The sequence below is a fragment of the Pelodiscus sinensis genome, chromosome 1, assembly GCF_052426305.1.
Source record: "Pelodiscus sinensis isolate ZL-2025 chromosome 1, ASM5242630v1, whole genome shotgun sequence".
In the NCBI taxonomy this organism is placed as follows: Eukaryota; Metazoa; Chordata; order Testudines; family Trionychidae; genus Pelodiscus; species Pelodiscus sinensis.
In genome coordinates this window covers 351,700,606-351,725,280 of record NC_143052.1, presented here as the reverse complement: position 1 = coordinate 351,725,280, position 24,675 = coordinate 351,700,606, and the positions used below count along the sequence as shown (strand labels likewise).

The 24,675-nt window shown below is 47.2% G+C and overlaps 1 protein-coding gene across 1 annotated transcript; it reads left to right on the top strand.

Annotated features, from left to right (window-relative positions):
* The first annotated feature begins 19,490 nt into the window (after nt 1–19,490).
* Nucleotides 19,491–20,450, top strand: LOC149526032 (olfactory receptor 52R1-like). Its single transcript, XM_089780531.1, has one exon. It carries the CDS (start codon nt 19,491–19,493, stop codon nt 20,448–20,450), a length of 960 nt encoding a protein of 319 aa, XP_089636657.1.
* Nucleotides 20,451–24,675: the final 4,225 nt, after the last annotated feature.

The following is a 24,675-nucleotide window of genomic DNA, read 5'->3' as shown; positions in this document are numbered from 1 at the left end:
GAAAGAGTTGATGCATCAGTGGGGCACAGAAATGCACAAGGTTTCTGTGAAGGGACAGAAACACAGAAAAGTGGATTAGACACTTTTTAAAATAGTATGCTAAATATGGTAGCGCTATTAACAGTCTCCAAAGGGGAATGGCAATTTAGGTGATATTTACAGCCATTTTTAGATTTTGTAGGTCATAGTCAAGTTGAGAGAATTCCTCAGCAAGGCCGCGTCCACACTCAGGGGTTCTTTCGAAAAAAGTACCCTTTTTTCGAAAGAACTTCCCCTGCATCCAGACTCAAGCCGCGTTCTTTCGAAATTATTTCGAAAGAACGCGGCTTTTCTTTCGATGGCGGTAAACCTCGTTTCACGAGGAAGAACGCCTTCCTTCGAAAGTTCCTCTTTCGAAGGAAGGCGTTCTTCAATGTAAAGAGGCCGTCTTCGAAAGAGAGCATCCAGACTCGCTGGGTGCTCTGTTTCGAAAAAGCGGATTTCCTCTATCGAAAGATCCGCCTGCAGTCTAGACGCGATCTTTCGAAAGAGGCTCTTTCGAAAGATGCTTTCGAAAGAGCCTCTTTCGAAAGAAGCCTGCAGTCTAGACACAGCCCAAGCTAGGTGAATGGGCAGTAGGCTGGCAGAGGAATTTCAATCTCAGTAAGTTTAATGTGTCAGATCTTGTGATGGAAAAGCATGAACTCAAATGCCTCAGCAAGGTTCCAATTTATGTGTATAAACTCAGGACAGGGACTTGGGCATCACGGTGGGAAACCCAGGTCACAGTGCCAACATGGACCCAAACTAAGCAAAACCTTGCAATCCAGGAGGAGAGGGATTGTAAATCTGACTTTTATGTTTAATGTAGAGTTCTCACAAATTCTCCTGTCAATTCTTCTTTGGGCCAAAGAAGTATATAAGGTTCATGCTGAGTGTCAATCAATTCTATTATATAGTCCCCTACAGGTGGGTTTAGGATGATCTCATTGCGGCCAGACCTTTCCTCTTTAACCTCCAGTTCTGGATACTTGCCCATGTGTAACCCCACACACTGCGAAATGCCCAGTCCTGCCACACAGTGGTCCCCACACCCAGATCTAAAACTGAACCCAGAACACCCAGGGGCCAGACTTCACAGTGAGAGCTCATAGAAACAACTCACGAGTCTGGGCGAAACTCAGTGTATGCCTGCACTGGGAAAATAAATACATATATGGAGATGTACCTAACTCATAGAATTGGAAGGGATGAATCCAGTCCCCCGCCCTCACAGCAGGACCAGGTACCATCCCTGATAGATTTTTGCCCCAGATCCCTAAAAGATTAAACTCACAACCCTGGGTCCAGCAGCCACAGCTCAAACCACTGAGCTATCCTTCCCCTGTAAAAACCAGCCTGAACTATTTCTCTGGGGTCAAAGGGAACCTCAGCAGCTGCTCAGCATGGGCAGGAACGGTGAGAGGGGCAGATGCAGGGGGAAGGAGAGAGGATGCAGAGACTTAAAGGAGCCAGCATGACTCACTTTCCTCACAAGGACACACAGCTTTCATGTACTGCAGCCTGTCAGACACCCAACAGAGCTTCCTGAGGCTGCTTCTCCGTGCTGGGAATTGCTGCCATGGCTACGAGCCTCTAATGGGGTTGTTCGTGGAAGGGGGACGGTCAGCTTGGGAGATAGTGTCAGAGACAGTCTGCTACAGTGTTGTAAATGTACCATTACAGTCTCAGACACTGCCTTGTGGCAGGAGGAAATGGCGTGTCTCTTTGGTTGGTACGAAAAGCAGGATGCCCGTTCTCTAGCTCACCCTCTCTCACAGCTCCGTGCTATGGTGATCCAGAAATTTTACTCCTCTCCTTCCCCCCTATGCTAGCACACACCCTGTGTACCCCTGGATTCCACCCCAATCCCCAGTTGAGATTCCAACGCTGCTTGTGCCCCAGTCACCATAATTTGTAACCTTGAGTGGGCTAGACTTCACTTGCCTTCTCCAGTGTCTAAAAGAAACCCCCATTCCCACAGCAGTACTGGAGACCCAGGCTACGTCTAGACTGGCCCCTTCTCCGGAAGAGGCATGCAAAGCAGGCAAGTCAGAATAGGGAAATCTGCGGGGGATTTAAATACCCCCCGCGGGATTTAAATAAACATGGCCACCGCTTTTTTTACAGCTTGGGGAAAAGCCGGAAAAGAGCGTCTAGACTGGCGCGATCCTCCGGAAAAAGTGCCCTTTTCGGGAGGATCTCTTATTCCTACTTGCAAGTAGTCAACCGAAAGTGCTGCCACAGCAAAAAGCGGTGGTCATTTTTATGCAAATGAAGCGTGAGATATTTAAATACCCGCTTCATCTGCAAAGTCGGCCTGCCTAATCTGCATCCCTCTGCCGACAGAGGGATACAGTCTAGACATACCCTCACTGATTAACTGGTCAGTTAGCTCACAAGTGAACAGACTTAAAGAAACTCTGCTGCAAAGTGAGGAACAGCAGTCAGTTCTCTGCTCCTGGCTTAGCTCCTTCCAGCTCACACAGGGCTTAGAAAAGTCTCTGCCCTGCCCGCTTGCTCACGAAGTCTGACCCCAAACTACTGGACCCAACTCCAGAAGCTTCTGGGGGAAGTGCCGAATCTGCCCAGCAACAGTAACATTCAACTCACTCCTACCTCCCACTCAGGGGTCTCTTAAAGAGATCGCTCCCTATTAAGTGCCTGGGTTACACTTGCTTTCCTGGAAGCTAGAAATATGGTTTTATTTGTACTGACTTTTGGATTTTTTTTGTAGCAGAAGGATTTTTCTTTTCAGAAGCAGAGATTCAGGGGCACAGAGAGAGCAAACCCCCTCCCTCCATTGAAATGTTTTATCCTAATAATTTTGAATCTTTAAACTCTAAATTTGATATTTAAGTAATTTCCCAGACAACTCTACTTTGGTCCAAACAAGTTTAAATCTCCTAAGAGGTCACAGCATGTCCCCAGCTGAAGTCACGGGAGGCTCGTGGTAAGTGTAAACCAAAACATTTACATAAGCCCCGGCAGATGGTTTTAGGGTGATCTCAATGTGGTTTATCCTTAGAATTTTTATTTTGACTCCACATTTCTCAAATCCCAGCTTTTGCTCCTGCTACTCAGAGCGCTGTTCAGGCAGAGTGCTGAGGGAGTGTGAGGAAAACTCCCAGTGTACATGGCATTTTGACACAGGCACAAAAAATGGGGATCTCAAGGCATCAGGACCCTGATTTTGCTCTTAGGAAGGCCAACGACCTTTTTGAGTGGCCCACAGCAAGTAGAGTGGGAGAGCAGAAACCGGCCAGTGTGGGTCCCATGCTTGTTGTGAGCCCTCTGGTCACACAGAGACTCACTGTAGCAGCTTTGGCTGCAAATCCTAACAGAGCAGTGAGATTGCTGAATGGGAACATTTCAGCGAACAAAAGTAAAAGCCATGCTCCCTCTTTCTCCCAGGAAAGAAGTGACTGAGACCGATCAAAGGACAGAGTAAGAGACACGGAACTGATCTTAAAACCAATTTCCCCCCAACTATTTCCAATACATTTGTACTCCGAATCTGAGTGGGGCAATCCCTTCATTTTCTGACAAGACTAAAGAGTTCAAATCTCTCTCCTGGAAAATTGCTGCTCAGATTGGTCATGACTGGAGCTGCGGAACCACTCCTGAGCCCTTAGCACTAACCTCAACGCAGAAAAAGGCAACTCACCGAACTCCCACTTGGCAGAGAGAGGAGATTCCCTTCCTGCTACAGAGCCCCCGGAGTCAGCGTCTGAGTCGCACATGTCTGACACTCCCCAAACTGGACAGTCCCATTTATCATTCCTGGGCACCGTCTCTGTGGACCCTCAGGTTGGCAGGACTCCCAGACAATTCTCTCAGCTCCATGAGCAGCAGGATAGAAGAAAATAGACCCTAGAGATCTGCAGCTTGAGATCATCCCCTGGGAGTGAAGAAATAATTTGCTGAGACCAGAGCCAGATTCTCATGGGAACAGGAATTATCCAGGCTTCTCAGTCTAGTAATTGATGATGGTTTGTTTTCTCTGTGCAGTGCACTTCCAGGCGCACTGTGTGGAATTGTTGGCACCAGACGGGGCTGAAAAAAATCATCCTTTTTGATTGACCATAGCAGCTTAAGTATCAGAGGGGTAGCCGTGTTAGTCTGAATCTGAAGAACAACGAGAAGTCCTGTGGCACTTTACAGACTAACAGATATATTGGAGCATAAGCTTTCGTGGGCAAAGACCCACTTCGTCAAATGCATGTAGGGAATTTTCATGACATGCATCTGACGAAGTGGGTCTTTGACCATGAAAATTTATGCTTCAATACATCTGTTAGTCTATAACGTGCCACAGGACTTCTTGTTATTTTTTCATAGCAGCTTAAGGCTACACACCTCCATCGAGGCTGGAATTTCCAGCCCCTTGATCTCTGTACAGTCATTGACGCCCTGTGGGGGTAAAATGACATGATCCTGAACTGATGCAAAACCAACAGTGCGAGAACGGTTTTCTTCTGCCTGTGATCAACCCCCCTGTTGGTGGCTCACAGTCTCTAGGCACAATCCAGAGTGTGGTCTTGCCTTCCTCTCCTCTTGTGGTTTTGCCTTCCTCTCCTCTCCTTTGCCTTCCTCTCCTCTTGTAGAACTGCAGAAATGGTTTGAATGTTTTGAACCTCAGAGTCTCAGTGTCAGCTTTCAGGCTGTTGCTCGCATGTTTCATGGTGTTGTGCACAGCGTGGCAGTTCTCAGGCGAGATATTTTCATTTAAAAAAAATGGAGTCTGTTCTTAGGCTGGAGCACATTGGCCTGTAACAAGTCAAAAACAGTCCATATGACCTCTTGGCATTATATGGGGTGAAAGGGTTGGCTTTTGGAAGCTGATCCGCAGGTCCAGTTCCATGAAGGAGTCTGGTGGAGTCTGGAAGCAACCTGAGAGGCCTTCTTTAAGGAGCAAGCTATGAGGAGACAAATCATCTAGACAGGACTAAGTTGTGACTCCCTGAAGGCATAGGCGAGCCTGGGAGATGATACTTGAAGTCAATGAGAACCCAAAGGGGAGTATTTTGCACTGGCAATGGGCTTGTATTATGGGGAAATGGAGGAACCCTCTGTTGTGAAGCTAAATGACAATATAGAAATAGGTGTCCTCCAGGACTAGGGCTGGAAACCAGTTTCCCCATTCCAAAGCTAGAATAATTGTTGCTAGACTGATCAGCTTGAATTTTTGAGCTTTTTGGCAATCTTGAGTTCTCTGAGGCCTAGCATGGGTCTCCAACCTCTCTTCTCCTTGAATATTCTAGAGAAGAGAAACGAGAATGATTAAAGGCCTAGAGAACTTGTCCTATGAGGGAAGGCTGAAGGAATTGGAATTGTTTAGTTTAGAAAAGAGAAGATCAAGGCGGAACATGATAGCTGTTTTCAGGTATCTAAAAGGGTGTCATAAGGAGGAAGAAGAAAACTCTGAGGATAGAACAAGAAGCAATGGGCTTAAACTGCAGCAAGGGAGCTTTAGGTCGGACATTAGGAAAAAGTTCTTAACTGTCGGGGTGGTCAAACACTGGAATAAATTGCCCAGGGAGGTTGTGGAATCTCCATCTGTGGAGATATTTAAGAGTAGGGGTATGTCTACACTACCCCCCTAGTTCGAACTAGGGGGGGTAATGTAGTCATACAGAGTTGCAAATGAAGCCCGGGATTAGAATAGGATAGGAAGCCTAATCCGAACGAGCTAGTCCGTGCCGCGTGTAGCCACGCGGCACGGGGTCCGACCTAGCCGGCATTTAAAAATGGCGCCAGCCGGCTTTATGCAAATGAAGCCCGGGAAATTCAAATCCTGGGCTTCATTTGCAACTGCGGATGACTACATTACCCCCTAGTTCGAACTAGGGGGGTAATGAAGACATACCCTAGGTTAGATAAATGTCTATCAGGGATGGTCTAGACAGTATTTGGTCCTGCCATGAGGGCAGGGGACTGGACTCGATGACCTCTCGAGGTCCCTTCCAGTCCTAGTATTCTATGATTCTATGATTAGGAAACTGAGAGTAAAAACTTCTGTTAGAAAGTGTGTTGCCTGAACTTTAGACAGAATTAATTATAAAGATTACCTAGGAATTGGCAGCTATCACTTCGAGGGTTGACAGGTTCTTTTCCCAGGATCAGACCCGGTACTTACATTATTCTGAGATACGTTGTGACACTTACACTGTAGGAACTCAGGAGGGGCTGTCAGGCGCTGGGGCAGGAGGGGCTGCTGGGACACCGGGGAAGGAGGAGCTGTCAGGATGCTGGGGCAGAAGGGGCTGTTGGGCTGCTGGGGATAGACAGGCTGTCGTGGCACTGGGGATGAAGGGGCTGTTGGGCATGAGGGCAGAAGGGGCTATCGAGGTGCTGGGGCAGGAGGGGCTGTCAGGTCACTGGGGCAGGAGGGGCAGGAGGGGCAGTGAGGTCACTGGGGCAGGAAGGGCAGTCAGGTCACTGGGGCAGGAAGGGCAGTCAGGTCACTGGGGCAGGAGGGGCAGTGAGGTCACTGGGGCAGGAAGGGCAGTCAGGTCACTGGGGCAGGAAGGGCAGTCAGGTCACAGGGACAGGAGGGGCAGGAGGGGCTGTCAGGTCACTGGGGCAGGAGGGGCTGTCAGGTCACTGGGGCAGGAGGGGCAGGAGGGGCTGTCAGGTCACTGGGGCAGGAAGGGCAGTCAGGTCACTGGGACAGGAGGGGCAGGAGGGGCAGTCAGGTCACTGGGGCAGGAGGGGCAGGAGGGGCAGGAGGGGCAGTCAGGTCACTGGGACAGGAGGGGCAGGAGGGGCAGTCAGGGCACTGGGGCAGGAGGGGCAGTCAGGGCACTGGGGCAGGAGGGGCAGTCAGGGCACTGGGGCAGGAGGGGCAGTCAGGGCACTAGGACAGGAGGGGCAGTCAGGGCACTAGGGCCGGAGGGGCTGTTGGGGCACTGGGGCCGGAGGGGCTGTCAGGTCACTGGGGCTGGAGGGGCAGTCAGGTCACTGGGGCAGGAGGGGCAGGAGGGGCAGGAGGGGCAGTCATGTCACTGGGGCAGGAGGGGCTGTTGGGGCACTGGGGCCGGAGGGGCAGTCAGGAGCAGGGGGAAGAGTTGCAGCTAGACTGACTTGCAGGGGCCATTCATGGGGGAGAGGCCAGAGATGTCCTTGGACCAGGGAAAGGTGGCTGCAGTGAATCTGGAAGGACACAGCCCAGTGCGAGGAGTTACCCCGAGAGCTCAGCGTATGTTGGGTGGATTCCCCACTGGGCTACTGGTGGTCATCCCACTGCTGAGAGGGCCCTGGGCTTGTGGAGAGCATTGGCCCAGGTCCCCCTATGCATGCTCACTCACCCACCCCCATTAACTCCCAATGGGGATGCTGCAACTGTGATTACTGATTCTTGCCGCCAGGCGTCATTGCCCTGAGAGCAGGGAGTGTTGCCATTAATTGTGGCTGCAAGTCCCCACTGCCTGAGGGAAAGCAACAGTTACTAACTCTGGCCACTAGGCACTGCTGCCCTGAGGGGAGGAAGGGGTGTTACGGACTGGCAGCTGGGCCTTGCTACCTTGAGGGAAGGGAATGGTTGTTACTGACTGGACGCTAGACATCATTGCCCTGAGAACAGGGGGTATGTCTACACTACCCTCCTAGTTCGAACTAGGAGGGTAATGTAGGCATACCGCACTTGCAAATGAAGCCCGGGATTTGAATTTCCCGGGCTTCATTTGCATAAGCGAGGAGCCGCCATTCTTAAAACCCCGCTGGTTCGTGCCGCATGTAGCCGCGCTGCACGGGGTTCTAAAAATGGCGGCTCCCCGCTTATGCAAATGAAGCCCGGGAAATTCAAATCCCGGGCTTCATTTGCAAGTGCGGTATGCCTACATTACCCTCCTAGTTTGAACTAGGAGGGTAGTGTAGACATACCCATGGAGTGTTGCTACTGACTCTGGCCACCAGACCTCGCTGTCCTGAGGGAAGGGCGTGATTAATGATTCTGGCCACTGGACTTCTCTGCCTTTCAAGAAGGGGCTGTTTTACTGACCATGGCTGCTAGGCCGGACTGCCTTATTGGAGGCCCTGCAGCTATTCGCCCTGCACTATAGGGACTAGGATGCACATTGAAAGGCAGCACTCAATGGGAGGCCTTAGAGGCCTAGCGCCCTGCCCCTGAGGGGGTCTGGAGTACCCATCCCATGACCGCAAACCAGATCTATGCACAATATTGAGGATCTACCCAGATCATGGACCTCTAGTGAAGCCAGAGGTATTTTCCTTTTTCTACTGATTATCCACATTCCCTGAGCTTTGTGCCTGCTGCGTATTTTCACAGAATTATGCACACTGGCTCCAGGAATCGTCTCTTGAGTGGTAATGGCTCGATTCAGACCAAAAGACTTGCTAGGTTGTGGGATGACTTTACAACATTTTGTGTCCTCTGCAAACTTTTCAACCTCACTCTTGGCCCTTTCCCCCTGATCATTTGTGAATATATTAAGCCATGGCGGTCCCCCTTGTAGTCGGCTGTGTGGGTGGGTGTTCTCCCTGTTTGCTGTGTCGCCTACTAACCAATATCTGCTTTATCTTGGCTTACTAAAATGTTATTTGTTTTATTTTAGCAAATTGATCGCTGTTTTATTTAATTTTGTTTTTCCTTTGTATAGATTTGAACAGGCTGGTAATGCAAGGTCCCCGCAGAATGAATTTTCTGTGAGATGGCTTATAGCAGTAGGGGGTTAGTTAATACTTGTTTTTCTTTGTGATTTTTCATAAAAGGGGTAAAAGCAAAAGTTTGTGGTGGGCGCAAGAGTCTATTTTTTGAATTCAGCCCGGAATTTGCAGAGAAAATCTGGTAACGTGGTGATAACTGCTATGTTCTAAAACCGCAATCTACTGCATTTTCCGAGTGGTTTTGGGAGGTCATCCAAGAATACATCAGTCATTCCTAATAAATATTCATAAGGTCCCTGAATATTTTGTCCAAGCAGAGATGGTACCTTTAGAATTCTTAGGGTGGTAGGCCCAACTATGGACAAGGGGTTGAACATCAGGAACATTTTAGCATCAGGAGTATTTAGATATAGGGATCTGGGAGATCGAGGCTTCTGTCCCAGCTGTTGCTGATGCAGTCCTCTCCGAAGTGTTTTATTCTTTCTGGTCAGAAACTAAACACGTATATCTATCTCTTTCTATAATGGTTTTCTTACTTCCTTAATTTTGCTTAAGTTTGCTTTTAGGAAACTTACTACCACTTGGTCCTAGGTCTTCCAGGGGAAGGGAAGCCATCCTTCTCCATCTAACCGTGGGGTCCTTGTGTGTGTAGAGAGTAGTATTATTACTCTTTGTATATTTAGATAAGTTTTAATTTGATTCAGAAGGAATGACCTCTAGGAAAGGAATTTAAGTGATTTGTGTTCTTGCCGCTGTTTTTGCTTTAGTGGTTATCATAGTCGTCCCTTTAGCAATAAAATTGTTTTCTATTTGATGTCCAGAGTTAAACTGTGGTTGCTGTCAGTCACCTGCCAGCCATCCAGAGGTGAAGCTCCGGCTCCAGGGGGTTCTGCAGTCCGCCCTCACACAGCCCTGCCTGCGGGGGACGGGACAGGCTTCATAGAGGTTGGTTCCTGAGGTGTTTTTTTTTTTTGCTGGGGAGGGCTCATGGACCCCTTCTGGTTCTCTGTTTTGTTTCTTTGTTTGTCTCCTTCTGCGGGTGATGAGGGCCATATATACCGTCCTGCTGCACAGGGTCATCCTCCTGGAAGACCTGGACCCCCATTGTGGCAGGATTTGCCACTCTGGTCTTTCCCAACTGCAGGGGGGGGAATTATTGATGGAACCCACAACCCCATCCATGCCCCCGACCACCGTGCAGCACAGAACATAAACCAAAAGGTTGACTTTTATATGGTCCTGCAGGTCCTGGTTGACCACCGCAGACAGTTTACAGACATTTTCATCAGCTGGTCAGGGAGCTGAACTGGCATTCATGCTAAAATTCATCCTCTGAACTGGCATTCACGCTAAAATTCGACACTCTCCGCAGAGGCCTGAACAAAGACTCCAGCTATCTTACCCATTACAAAGATAGCTTCCCTAATTATCACCTCTAACACTATTAACTCACAGACATCTACCCTTCCCCACCTCTAATATCATTAACTCACTGGCATTCACCTTCCTTTCCCCCCCTCCCCTTGCATCCCCCTTCTGTTCTGAAATGTGATTTGTCCTTTTCATATGTGTTCACTTTTTTTTAATTGTATCCTTTGGTATATATGGTTGTGACTATTTTCTTCCACTATTTGATCTGAGGAAGTGGGTCTGGCCCATGAAAGCTCATCATCTAATAAACCATCTTGTTAGTCTTTAAAGTGCTACATAGTCCTGTATTTTGTTCTGGTCAGGGAGGGCGCACAACGCCATGAACTCTCTGTGGTGGTTGACCTTGGGCCTGCAGGACCCTAGGAAAGTATTCCTTTCGGTTTATGCGCTGCACTGCTCAGCGGTCGGGGGCATGGATGGGGATGTGGGGTCCTTCAATAGCCCCCCCCCACACAAAGTTGGGAAAGCCCAGGGCGACAAATCCGGTGACGATGGGGTCCAGGTCGCCCAAGCAGATGCCCCTGTTCAGCAGGACAGTGTTAATGGCCCTCACCACCTGCCGAAGGAGGCAAACAAAGAAACAAAACAGAGAATCAAAGGGGGTATCTGAGCCCTTGGGAGGTCCCCGAGCCCTCCTGCCCTCCCCTCCACAAACAGCCTGGAGCCACCCCCTATGAACCCCCCCCCCTCACAGGACTATGTGAGGGCTGAACTGTAGAACCCCTTTGGGTTGGGGCTGCCCCCAGCCATCCGCCAACCCCCAAACCCTCTCTTTTCCTAGTGTCCCCCTTTCCGGTATTCTCCCCCACCAGGGACTGCAGCCAGAAAGCACCATACCTGCCTGAGGAGGGTCCTGACTGTCAACTCTCCCATGCCAAACTGGTTGTCCACAGATCAGTAACTGTCTACCGTGGTGAGCTTCCAGACGATGATGGCAACCCGCTTCTGCAGGGGGATGGCTGTTCACATCCGGGTGTCAAGTCATCGGAGGGCACGGGTGAGCCAGGCACATGGCTCCAAGAATGTCTCCTTCCTCATTCAGAAGTTCCTCAAAACTCACAACAGGCCTGTGGTACCTGGGCTTATGTTCCAGACCTTCATGTTACAACACTAATCTGCCGATAAGGGACCCTCTTCCATGGTGGCTCTGGGGGACGGGAGGCTTCTGTTCCTTGGACAGGCCCCAGCTGCCCTCCACCCAGAGGGACGCTCTGTTGGAGTTGCATTTTCTAACTGTGTTCCCCCGAAGAGGCCCCACTGGCTGTGACCGGTTGGCAGGTCTCTAGGTGGGAGCAGATGTGAGCTCGGGGAGTTCCCACCTCCCAGGAGCAGGGAGCTCACAAATCCCAGCTAGTTCTGTAATTCACCTTGAGAGGATGGTTCAGGTTCAAGCTTCCTCATCCAGCCTTTCCTCAGCCTCCTGCCCAAACAACAATCCCCTGGGAGTGGGAGTCCATTTCCCTCTCGACAGGACTGAGAGAGCCTGGGTATGGCAGGGAAGGCAGGGCTCCTGGATTCTCTCATCCAGCCTGTTTTTCTCTGGGTGACCTTGGATCGTTCACATCCCGCTGTGCCTCAGTTTTGCTATCTGTAGAATGGGGCTATGTTCATACTGACATACTGACGTTACTAGGGCTTCTCAAGAGTTGGGATTGGTCCCGCCTTCGACAGGGGGCTGGAGTTGATGACCTCCTGAGATGTCTTCCAGCTCTGTGATTCTATGATTCTAAGATCCTTCAGTGCAAGGGCTGCACAGGATCGTGACAGTTACTCATGAGCATTACTGATGAGTGACATCTTAATGAAAGCCCCATGTGCCTGCAGAAAAACTTGTGTCTCCTGTCACATGTCTGTGTCCAGATCTGTGTGTCTATTATCTCCCCACCCCTTCTTCGCAGCTACAGGGCATCACACCCCAGGGAGAGCTACACATTAACCCTTGTGATTATTTTTCCTAATCAGCACAATGTTAAAAATACACAAATGCGCAGAACAGACAATTCCTTCCTGACTCAGCCCAGAGCCCAGGAGTTCTCCTCTCCCTCTGGGAAGGTCCCTTAATTACTCCTTGTGACTGCAGCTGGTCTCCAGCCGGTTTACATTCAGGTCCCACTTCACCTCCGGCATCTGAGCAAACCCCACTGAGCTGCCCAGAGCCGTGCTATAACCAGCACCCACCCTGCCTCGACTCTCAGCAGAGGAAGCTGCTGCAGATGCCAGGCTGACGGGTGGTGCACACGCATGCCTGAGGAAGACGTGTCAGTCTCTGGACTCCCAGGTAACAATCTCTTCCTGAGGAGCTCCCCTCTCTTCTCTGCAGCCCGGCCTGCCCCCGGTGACACCTCCAGCCCTGAGGTGGCTGCATGTCAGGGGCACTGTGGACCCTTTGGGGTGACAGGAGTTCCTGTATGTGCTACACAAGGTGCCATTCTGAGCCCCTGGTCCATAGTTGCTCAGGTCACGCTGAGAGATAATGGGCCTGGAACATCAGGCAGCCTGAACCAGACTCCCCACCTGGGAAATTTTTGGAAAATGTGCGAACAGCTAGAAACGAGGTTTTCTCATTGAAGGTGTCAGGAAGCCTTAACACAAGTCGGTCTCACCAGTGCCACCAGCCATAGCCAATCCATCAGTGAATCCCTTTCACCTACGCACTTCACTCCAATAAAGTCTGTGGCAAGGAGTTCCACAGGACAAATATGGTTATGTAAACAGACGTCTTTTATCGGTGTTATATGTTCACATTCAATGGAGCGGAGTGTTCCCTTGTTTGTGTGGTGTGGGACAAAGTAAATACAAATGCCAAATCTACTTTGTTTATGGAGAGATTCATAGGGTTTTAGATGAGATTAGACCATTAGATAGAAACATAGAAGAGAAAGGGACCAGAAAGGTCATCGAGTCCAGTTCCCTGCCCTCATGGCAGGACCAAGCCCCATCTAGATCATCCCTGATAGTTATATCCCTGTTTGTCTAACCTGCTCTTAAATTTTCAGAGGGGTAGCCATCTTAGTCTGTAACCGAGGTGTACCAGTAGTTCGAATTAGAGAGCCTAATTCGAACTACCTACTCCATGCCGTGTGTAGCTGTGGGCACGGAGTCCGCACTAAGGGGGATTTAAAAATGGCCGTGCCCGGCAAGATGCAAATGAAGCCCGGGATATAACTAGTTCGAACTAGGGTGGCAGTGTAGACATACCCTTAGAGACTAACGAAAATGTAGATGGTATCTTGAGCTTTCATGGGCAGCACCCACTTCTTCAGATGATTGAAGATTAAGGGGTCTAAGTTTCAATTAAATAGCAGAGAAAGGAAAGGAATGAGGAGGGAAAAGATTGGAGAAAAAAATGGGAAAAGAATAGCCAATGAATCTCCATGTAAATGAAGCTGACAGGGAGGGTTCTAAGTACTTGGAAGTACTTGGTGTTTGGCCTTTTATGTCATTAGGATGTGGGATGTAGTGGATAATCCAATTAAGGTCTTTGTTTAAACCTATATTGTAGCTTTCAAACTTGTGCATGAACTTTGTAGGGTCTACAACAAAAACAACAAAACGCTTCCTGTAAATGAAATTAAGGCCTTCATCTGCCCTTTCAAACAGTTTTTTTTAATTGGCTTGCAACAATATGGTCACTTTGAGATCTATTAGTGAGTGCCCAGGAAAGTTAAAATGTTCCCTAACATGTTTTTCTGCATTGCCTTTTCCAGTATCGGATTTGTGTCCATTAATCCTTTCTCGTAGACACTGTCCAGTTTGGTCAATATCCATGGCAGAGGGGCATTGCTGGCACGTGAGGGCACAGATCACATGGGTGGCTGTGCAGTTATATGAGATTCTGATGTGGTGGTTTATGTGATTAGATCCAGTGCTATTTGTTTAGATCTTCGACCCCTTAAACTTCATTCATCGGAAGAAGTGGGTTGTGCCCATGAATAATATCTACATACCACGAATACCATTACCAACCTACAGTCAATGAAGGTGCAAACAGCTCTTTATGTAGATTCTTGTGTTGGTATTCCCCCTATTTATTGACTTTGATCCTTATCTGCTTCGTTTTAATTATCCAGTGTTCAGAACATAAGAACATAAGAACGACCGTACTGGGTCAGACCAAAGGTCCTTCTAGCCCAGTAGCCCGTCTGCTAACAGTGGCCAGCGCCAGATGCCCGAGATGGGGTGGACTGAAGCAATGATCAAGCGATTTGTCTCATGCCATCCATCTCCAGCCTCTGAGAAACAGAGGCCAGGGACATCTTTTCTGTCCCCTGGCTAATAGCCTTTTATGGACCTAACCTCCAGGAAATTATCTAGCTTCTCTTTAAACTCTGTTAGTGTCCTAGCCTTCACAGCCTCCTCTGGCAAGGAGTTCCACAGGTTGACTATGCACTGTGTGAAGAAGAACTTTTGCTTATTAGTTTTAAACCTGATACCCATTAATTTTATTTGGTGTCCTCTAGTCCTAATATTATGGGAACTAATAAATAACTTTTCTTTATTCACCCTCTCCACACCACTCATGATTTTATATACCTCTATCATATCCCCCCTCAGTCTTCTCTTTTCTAAGCTGAAAAGTCCCAGTCGCTTTAGCCTCTCTTTATATGGGACCCGTTCCAAACCCCTAATCATTTTAGTTGCCCTTTTCTGAACTCTTTCCAAGGCCAAAATATCTTTTTTGAGGTGAGGAGACCACATCTGTACACAGTATTCAAGATGTGGGCGTACCATAGTTTTATACAGGGGCAGTAAGATATTTTGGGTCTTATTTTCTATCCCTTTCTTAATAATTCCTAGCATCCCATTTGCCTTTTTGACTGCCGCTGCATAATGTGTGGAAGTTTTCAGAGAACTATCCACGATAACTCCAAGATCCCTTTCCTGATTTGTCGTAGCCAAATTAGCCCCCATCATACTGTATGTATAGTTATTTTTTCCAACGTGCATTACTTTACACTTATCCACATTAATTTCATTTGCCATTTTGTTGCCCAATCACTCAGTTTGGTGAGATCTTTTTGAAGTTCTTCACAGTCTGCTTCTGTCATGACTATCCTAAACAGTTTAGTATCATCCTCAAACTTTACCACCTCGCTGCTTATCCCTTTCTCCAGATCATTTATGAATAAGTTGAACAGGATTGGTCCCAAGACTGACCCTTGGGGGACACCACTAGTTACCCCTCTTCATTCTGAAAATTTACCATTTATTCCTACCCTTTGTTTCCTGTCTTTTAACCAGTTCTCAATCCATGAAAGCACCTTCCCTCTTATCCCATGACAATGTAATTTAGACAAGAGCCTTCGGTGAGGGACTTTTTCAAAGGCTTTCTGAAAATCTAAGTATACTATATCTACTGGATCCCCCATGTCCGCATGTTTCTTCACCCCTTCAAAGAACTCTAATAGATTAGTAGGACATGATTTTCCTTTACAGAAACCATGTTGACTTTTGTCCAACAAATTATGTTCTTCTACGTGCCTGACAATTTTATTCTTTACTATTGTTTTGACTAATTTGCCCGGTACGGAAGTTAGACTTATCAGTCTGTAATTGCTGGGATCACCTCTAAAGCCCTTTCTAAATATTGGTGTCACGTTAGCTATCTTCCAGGCATTAGGTATGGAAGCCGATTTAAAGGATAGGTTACATTTAAAGGAAAGGTTCAGGTACTTACTGATTGCCTATTCTGCCTTCCTGTTTTCCCTTTGATTTTTTCATAACCTCCGCACCTTGTTTCCCGCCCCCCCTTCTTTTTTCTCCTTCCCCCTTTTTCCCTATTTATTTTGGGTCTGAACATCTTAAACTTAAAACTCCAGTCATCTGAAGAAGTGGGCTGTGCACACAAATGCTCATGATCCCATCTACATATTTTGTTAGTCTATAAAGTGCTACCAGATCAGTTTTTGTTTTTTAAGTGTATCCTATACAGACTAAATCGGCTGGTTTGTTTATTTTGCTGCCGTGTGTTTTCATAAATACATTTTTATGAATTCATTAGAAGCAAGAGGAAGACCAAGGACAGGGTAGGCCCACTGCTCAGTGAGGAGGGAGAAACAGTAACAGGAAACTTGGAAATGGCAGAGATGCTTAATTACTTCTTTGTTTCGGTCTTCACTGAGAAGTCTGAAGGAACGCCTAACATAGTGAATGCTAGTGGGAAGGGGGTAGGTTTAGAAGATAAAATAAAAAAAGAACAAGTTAAAAATCATCTAGAAAAGTTAGATGCCTGCAAGTCACCAGGGCCTGATGAAATGCATCCTACAATGCGCAAGGAACTGATAGAGGAGGTATCTGAGCCTCTAGCTATCATCTGTGAAAAGTCATGAGAGATAGGAGAGATTCCAGAAGACTGGAAAAGGGCAAATATAGTGCCCATTTATAAAAAGGGAAATAAAAACAAGAAACTACAAACCAGTTAGTTTAACTTCTGTGCCAGGGAAGATAATGGAGCAAGTAATTAAGGAAATCATCTGTAAACACTTGGAAGGTGGCAAGGTGATAGGGAACAGCTAGCATGGATTTGTAAAGAACAAATCATGTCAAACCAATTGGATAGCTTTCTTTGATGGGATAACGAGTCTTGTGGATAAGGGAGAAGTGGTAGATGTGGTATAGCTAGACTTTAGTAAGGTGTTTGATACAGTCTCGCATGATATTCTTATCAATAAACTAGGGAAATACAACTTAGATGGGGCTACTTTAAGGTGGGCGCATAACTGGCTGGATGACCGTACTCAGAGAGTAGTTATTAATGGTTCACAATCCTGTTGGAAAGGTATAACAAGTGGGGTTCTGCAGGGGTCTGTTTTGGGACCAGCTCTGTTCAATATCTTCATCAACGATTTAGATATTGGCATAAAAAGTATGCTTATTACGTTTGCAGATGATACCAAGCAGGGAGGGGTTGCGACTGCTCTGGAGGATAGGGACATAATTCAAAATGACCTGGACAAATTGAAGAAACGGTCTGAGATAAATAGGATGAAGTTTAATAAAGACAAATGCAAAGTGCTCCACTCAGGAAGGAACAATCAGTTTCACACATACAGAATGGGAAGCAACTGTCTGGGAAGGTGTACGGCAGAAAGGGATCTTGAGGTTACAGTGGACCACAAGCTGAATATGAGTCAGCAGTGTGATGCTGTTGCAAAAAAAGCAAACATGATTCTGGGATGCATTAACAGGTGTGTTGTGAGCAAGACACAAGAAGTCATTCTTCCTCTCTACTCTGCGCTGGTTAGGCCTCAATTGGAGTGTTGTGTTCAGTTCTGGGCATTGCATTTCAAGAAAGATGTGGAGAAATTGGAGAGGGTCCAGAAAAGAGCAACAAGAATGATTAAAGGTCTAGAGAACATGACCTATGAAGGAAGACTGAAAGAATTGGGTTTGTTTAGTTTAGAAAAGAGAAGATTGAGGGGGGACATGATAGCAGTTTTCAGGTGTGTCACAAGGAGGAGGGAGAAAACTTGTTTTTCCCGGCCTCTGAGGATAGAACAAGAAGCAATGGGCTTAAACTGCAGCAAAGGGAGGTTTAGGTTGGACATTAGGAAAAAGTTCCTAACTGCCAGGGTGGTCAAACACTGGAATAAGTTGCCCAGGGAGGTTGTGGAATCTCCATCTCTGGAAATATTTATGAACAGGTTAGCTAAGTGTCTATCATGGATGGTCTAAACAATACTGGGTACTGCCATAAGGGCAGGGGACTGGACTCGATGACCTCTCGAGGTCCCTTCCAGTTCTAGTATTCTGTGATTCTATGAAAAAAAATCTGTTGAATGTTCCTGTTTGTGGGCACCACCTTTCAAGTCTCCTGCACCAGTACCAAAGACACTCCTTGTAGAGATGAGAGGTTACAAAAACCAATCCCATCAGCTTAAAATAGTTCTTCTGATTCCAAAGTACTAGCCACATTCCAAGGTAAATTTATAACTTACCCAAAATCCTGCTGGAGCCTTTAGCATCTAAAACCAAAATCTTTAAGTTAAGAACGAAAGAAAGAAGGAAAGGAATCTATAATTCTTGAACGAGTCAGTTACATTCACCAATTGCAAATATCTTGGTGCAGGCTTGTAGCAGGGATGGAATAAACTGCTGGCTTAAATCCTTTTCCCGGAGCAACTGGGATGTGTAGACAGTCTTCTAAGTTTCATGGTGGGAATCCCATTGTACTCACTGTGCAAAGCACATCCCAAGATGGGGTTTGGAGTGACATGAGTAAGTCACTTTCCATGGGTAACACCAATAGGCAGAACAGACCCTGGGACTTCAGTGCACGAGGCTAAGTCTGTAGAACAGACTCATTCTTATCTCTCTGGAAGTGACCTCAGTGCCACCTCATGGATAGGGACCCACACACAGTGGCTGTGTGGCTTCCACGTGCATGGCTCGGTTCGGTGCGGGTGGACGCCTTGACCCACACTCCAGAGTGAAGGTTTGCAAGAAAGTGTTCAGTGGAGTTGGCTGCCTCCCAACCTCCATTGTCCATTGAATGTTTCTTGAAGAACCGATACACCTGACTAGACTTGCCCAACACACTGGCTAATGATCCTGTGGGTGTTACGCCAGGAGGTAACCTCTGAAACACAGACCCACAGTTAAAGTTTGTATCATCAAGGATATAAATATGCATAATATTTGCATAACATGCAAATAGTACAATCCACCGAGGATATGCATAACACAGGTAGGACACCCGTAACCAGCCAACCATGAGCTCTTGAGAGACATCTCACTGGCAGACTTTGTGCTAGATTTCTTTCCAATATATTGTAGCGGTGTCAGCAGCCCTATGTGTGTTCTAATTACAATCCAAGAGCATCACGGGGGTATCTGAAGATTGTGTGTGCTTTGAACGCTATTTGCATAACACTGCTATCACTAACAGCCAGGACTTTCCCCTGAAGTGTGTTCTAATTGGGGGGTTTCCCCTGGCACTTGACTTGTCAAAGATTTGTATTTTTCCCCATTCTCATATTCTTAGTAACCAGGTTAATGAGGAATCTGTACGACATGAATGTCTCTGCAGGGTTTCTTTTCAGTATGGATGATGATGGAAAACATGTATCCACAGTCCTGTTCCCCTCTGGCACAAATTACATTTTCCCACATGATTCTGTATAGGAAATATTGACACATAAAATATGGAATTCTCATTAGTTGGGTCAGTGGTTAAAGATTCATATCTCCAAATAATGAAAATGTCTTTTTTACTGTGCAAAGAGCAGGGAATGTACTTCACCCACGAAAAGCATCTCCTGTAGTGCGTGTGATGTCTCTTGTTAACATCATCTCTCCATCCAGGTCCTGTGACCAGCACCCCAGAGCCTGGGCATAGAAAGGAAGTCAAGGGAATGTATGGTACATGAAGGAGTCAACATTCTGCCTCAGCTTTGGATCTTCTCCCCTGTTCCATGTCATATTCCAATGCAACCAAGTTCACCAACCCCTCCACCTTCATCCTGCTGGGCATTCCTGGCCTGGAGGCGGCCTATTTCTGGATCTCCATCCCCTTCTCAGCCATCTATGCCATGGCCATATTGGGAAACTTGACCATCCTCTTCGTTGTGAAGACAGAGCCAAGACTCCACGAGCCCATGTACTATTTCCTCTGCATGCTGGCCTTCACTGACCTGATCCTGTCCACATCCATCCTGCCCAAAATGCTGAGCATCTTCTGGTTCAATTCCCGGGAGATACATTTCAATGCCTGTCTCACCCAGGTGTTCTTCATTCACTGCTTTGCAACAAGCGAGTCAGGGATACTGGCAGCCATGGCTTTGGATCGCTACGTGGCCATCTGCCATCCCCTGAGACATTCCACCATCCTGACAAACCCTGTGGTGGCCAAGATTGGCCTGGCCGTGGTGCTGCGCAGTGGTGCAGCTATATTGCCGTATCCCTTCCTGCTGAGGCAATGGTCATATTGCAGAACCAACATCATCTCTCATTCCTTTTGTGCACACATGGCTGTGGTGAAGCTGGCCTGTGGCGACACCCATGTCAGTAGTTCCTACGGGCTCTTTGTGCTGTTTTGCGTGTTAGGTCTGGATTTGGTATTTATTGCCATTTCCTACATGCAGATCCTCAGGACCATCTTCAGCCTCCCCACAAAGGAGGCCCGAATGAAGACTTTTTTGACTTTTGGTTCACATCTCTGCGCCATTGTAATATTTTACATTCCAACTGTTTTCTCCGCCTTCTTGTACCGTTTTGGACAGAACTTTCCCCAGCATGTCCAAGTTCTCATTGGCATCATGAACCTCCTCTTGCCCCCCATGCTGAACTCCATCATCTACGGGGTGAAAACCAAACAGATCCGGGGCAGGCTGCTCTGGCTCATTACTCAGAAACAGTCTAAAGTTTTCTCCTAGGGCTCTGGCTTTCAGACCAAGCTCCTTGCTTTCCTGGCTGGTACGATGGCACTGGGCCCCCTTCCCTGAATCACGTCCTTTGCAGTCAGACCGATGTTGTGTCCTTCCCTTACTGTGCTGGATCAGGGTGACCCATGGTGGAATCAGTCTGCGTACGGCTCTGTATCTCTCAGGGTTACGGCCCTTCTCATTGTTGGTAGCTGGTGCCCAGGGCTCTGCCCCCACCCACCTATTCCCCCAGACCCTGTGTCCTGGCCTGCTCCTTTCCCCATTGCCCCTTCCTCTGCCTCACCAGTACCTTTTGCCCCTTCCTCCACCATTGCCCAGTCCTTGGCCACTTCTTTTTCACTCCCATTCTCCTGTCACTGGCTGGATCTTCCCCACCTCCATCCCTGCTGCAGCTGGGCTCCCTCTGATCTGGGGTTGGAGAGGAGCTTCTGCAGCCTGGCCAGGAACCCGCCTGCCTGGATGGCAGCATCCGAATAGGACAGTGCTGGGTTCATGACCCTACGCCTCCCACCTGCCTGCAGGGACCCCAACCAAGTCTGGTCTCCTTTTCAGTGAGACTGTCCTGTTCAATGCCAAGTTCCTGGCAACCCTGCCTGGCACCTGGACAAAGAAGCCAACCGAGTAGGAAATCTTGTTCTGTGCAAGTCACTGAAGTAGGCTGTGAGCCTAGGAACACTCCAACCAGCGACAAAGGTAGGACAACGCCATGGTTAGAGAGTGTCAGCGTCATACAGGGAAGACAGAAGGAAGACTCCCCAGAAGGAGCTTGGCGATAACGGGGAAGGTTTGGTCTGGAAGCTTAGTGCCTCAAGAACATAATTTCCAGCCAGCTAGCTGAGACGGTAGAAGATGGGGGGGTGACATCGTCACTTGTCTGCGCCCCCCACAACTCAGCACCCGAAAGAAGCTCTGGGGGACAAAGAACATGTTTCACCTCACCTGGTGGTTTTTGTGTTCAATATAGGAGAATCTTAGCTTTGCTGCATTCCTTTTTCATATAAATGTTACCTAATTATACATAACGAAATTTGCAGGCAGCTTATAACTCATTCCAAAAAAAGTGTAAAAATGAAATTCTTATACACGCTTCATTTAAATTCAGAATTTCCTTTTAATCTTTCAATTCACAGCTGTAGCAACATCCAGTAACCATCTGAGCATCTGGTCTACATCTGACAAAATGTAAATAACCACAGACTGTTCCTAGTACCTCAAGCTCCCTAACAATACAGGCTCCCAGTTTAAGGGTCTAGTCCCTGTGCCATGACTTTGTTACCTACTTATCAGTTCTAACCTCATGTCATGTAACAGACTGGTCTGGGGGCACCACTGAGATGGTCAAATCTGGGCAAAATGTTTAGAACCGGGCAACTTACAGCCCAAGACTGCAGGTCCTCCTCTATAAGACACCAAACCATTTACACAGAGGACTTCAGCTGCCCTCTGGCCAGCAACCAAATCCCCTTAGATACCCCAGCTTTGCCCGTACCACAGCCCGTTCTGTTCAATAGCTTCATCAACGATTTAGATGTTGGCATAGAGAGTACGCTTATTAAGTTGGCAGAAGATACCAAGCTGGGAGGGGTTGCAAGTGCTTTGGAAGATAGGGTCATAATTCAAAATCTGGACAACCCGGAGAAATGGTCAGAGGTAAATAGGATGAAGTTTAATAAGGACAAATGCAAAGTGTTCCATTTAGGAAGGAACAATCTGTTTCACACATACAGAATGGGAAGTGACTGTCTAGGAAGGAAGTGGGTCTTTGCCCACGAAAGCTTATGCTCCAATAAATGCCTTAGGGTATGTCTACACTGCATTCCTCTTTTGAGAGAGGAATGCAAATGCTGCTGAGCGAAATTGCAAATGAAGTGCAAATTTCAATTTCCCGTGCTTCATTTGTATAATTGTGTCTGGGCGCTATTTTGAAAAAGGAAACATTGTCTAGACGCGGTTATTTCAAAAGAAAACCCTTCTTTCGAATTTACTCCTCATTTTATAAGGAGTAAGAGTAATTTCTAAAGCCAGGACTTCTTTCCAAATAACCGCCTCTAGACAGCATTTCTTTTTTTGAAATAGGGTATTTCAAAATAGCACCCGGATGCAATTATGCAAATGAAGCATGGGAAATTCAAAACCGCACTTCGTTTGCAATTTCGCTCAGCTGCATTTGCATCCCTCTTTCGAAAGAGGGTGCAAGTGTAGACATTCCCTTCAGTCTATAAGGTGCCACAGGATTTCTCATTGTTTATGCAGATTCAGACTAACACAGCTACCCCTCTGATACTCGTCTAAGACAGAGTACTGCAGAAAGGGATCTAGGGGTCATAGTGGACAACAAGCTTAATATGAGTCAACAGTGTGACACTATTGTGAACAAAAGACAAACATGACTCTGGGATGCATTAACTGGAGTCTTGTGAGCAAGACACGAGAAGTCATTCTTCTAGTCTACTCTGCACTGATTAGGCCTCAGCTGGAGTCTTGTGTCCAGTTGTGGGCACCACATTTCAAGATAGATGTGGAGAAATTGGAGAAGGTCCAGAGAAGAGCAACAAGAATGATTAAAGGTCTAGAAAACATGAGCTATGAGGGAAGACTGAAAGAATTGGGCTTGTTTAGTTTAGAAAAGAGAAGACTGAGAAGGGACATGATAGAGGTTTTCAAGTGTCCAAAAGGGTGTTATAAGGAGGAGGGAGAAAAATTGTTCTCCTTAGTCTCTGATGATAGGACAAGAAGCAATAGGCTTAAACCACAGCAAGAGAGGTTGAGGTTGGACATCAGGAAAAACTTCCCACCTGTCAGGGTAGTTAAACACTGGAATAAATTGCCTGGGGAGGTTGTGGAATCTCCATCTCTGGAGATATTTAAGAGCAGGTTAGATGGACATCTATCAGGGATAGTCTAGATGGTACTGGGTCCTGCATGAGGACCTTCATATCGTCCAGATGTTTGCCGATGGATTCCTTAATTACTTGCTTCATTATCTTCATTATCAAATGTGATAGACAACCACAAAATGCCCATGGTAACAAACTGACATTTATGATATTAAGTTGAGATCAATGACCTAATAGAAAAAGACACTTCACCATCCAGTTGTAAGGTGAGGAAATACAAATAAGGAGAAAAGGAAACATCCCCTACTGAATACGCATGAGACCTAACAACACCAGCATAACAGATGATAAAAGGAGCATCCCAGCCTAGGGGCAGCAGGAGAAGGAGACAGAGTCTTTGGGAGGTGCCAGAATGAGGCTTCTGGTGATAATGGGGAAGGTGCCGGTGATGAGGAAGATGACGGCTAACACCTCGGTTGTTCTAGTAGGAGTGGTGTGAGTACTGGGTATGGAAATAGTGATGGATATTCCCTAGCTAGCTTATGAAATTGGGCTGTTTGTGACTGTGTTAAATATATTAATAAACTACATATATTCAGGAGTTCCTATAATGTGAGTGTTGGATCAGTGCCCATCAGGGTTCCCAACCACAGAATAATTGAATATCGGGCCTGATCCTGGACAAAGGACCTGTGAGCCCAAAAGGTAAAATTTGAAAAACAAACGTGGTATCCGGAAATATCATCATCAGTCTCAGATCAGGGAACACTTTCTGTAACGGATGGTGTAAACATCAGGAAAGCTTCCCACAAGAGCTAGACCGTTCCCCCACTTTCATCTGTTCTGAATTCTTCAAAGGACTTTCCTTGTTTTTCCCTTGTGAGGTGCAACTTTTCCCTTTGGATGTTTTCCTCTCCCAAGACACACACAGCCCTTCACATGGCCACAAAACTATGCAGTCACCTGCTCCCTGCCTTAGATCCATATGGCCGGACACTTCCCTTGCCTGCTTGTCTATGGGACAGGGTTGGGGGGATGGGAAGCATGGTCCACTGGGGACCTCTGGGCCCCAGTAAGACAGGGCCCACTGTCCAGGTCACACATGGCCTTCACCTCTATTTTATGGTTCCACTGAACTGTAACTCGGGAAAGAGGACCAACCTAGATTTTCTGGCCAGATTGGCAGCCTTACCCATTCAAATTTTATTAAAACTCCTTACCAGGCCACAGCTGTCCCAGCTGTGTCTGGACAGTTGACATAGCTGACCCCAAGAGAACTGCACAAGGACCAAAAGACCCATTTCAGGACAGAGGCGTCCAGCCAGGTTTTTTGTGGACAAAGCAGAGTATGAACATCTGGTGGATTCTCAAAGGATGCT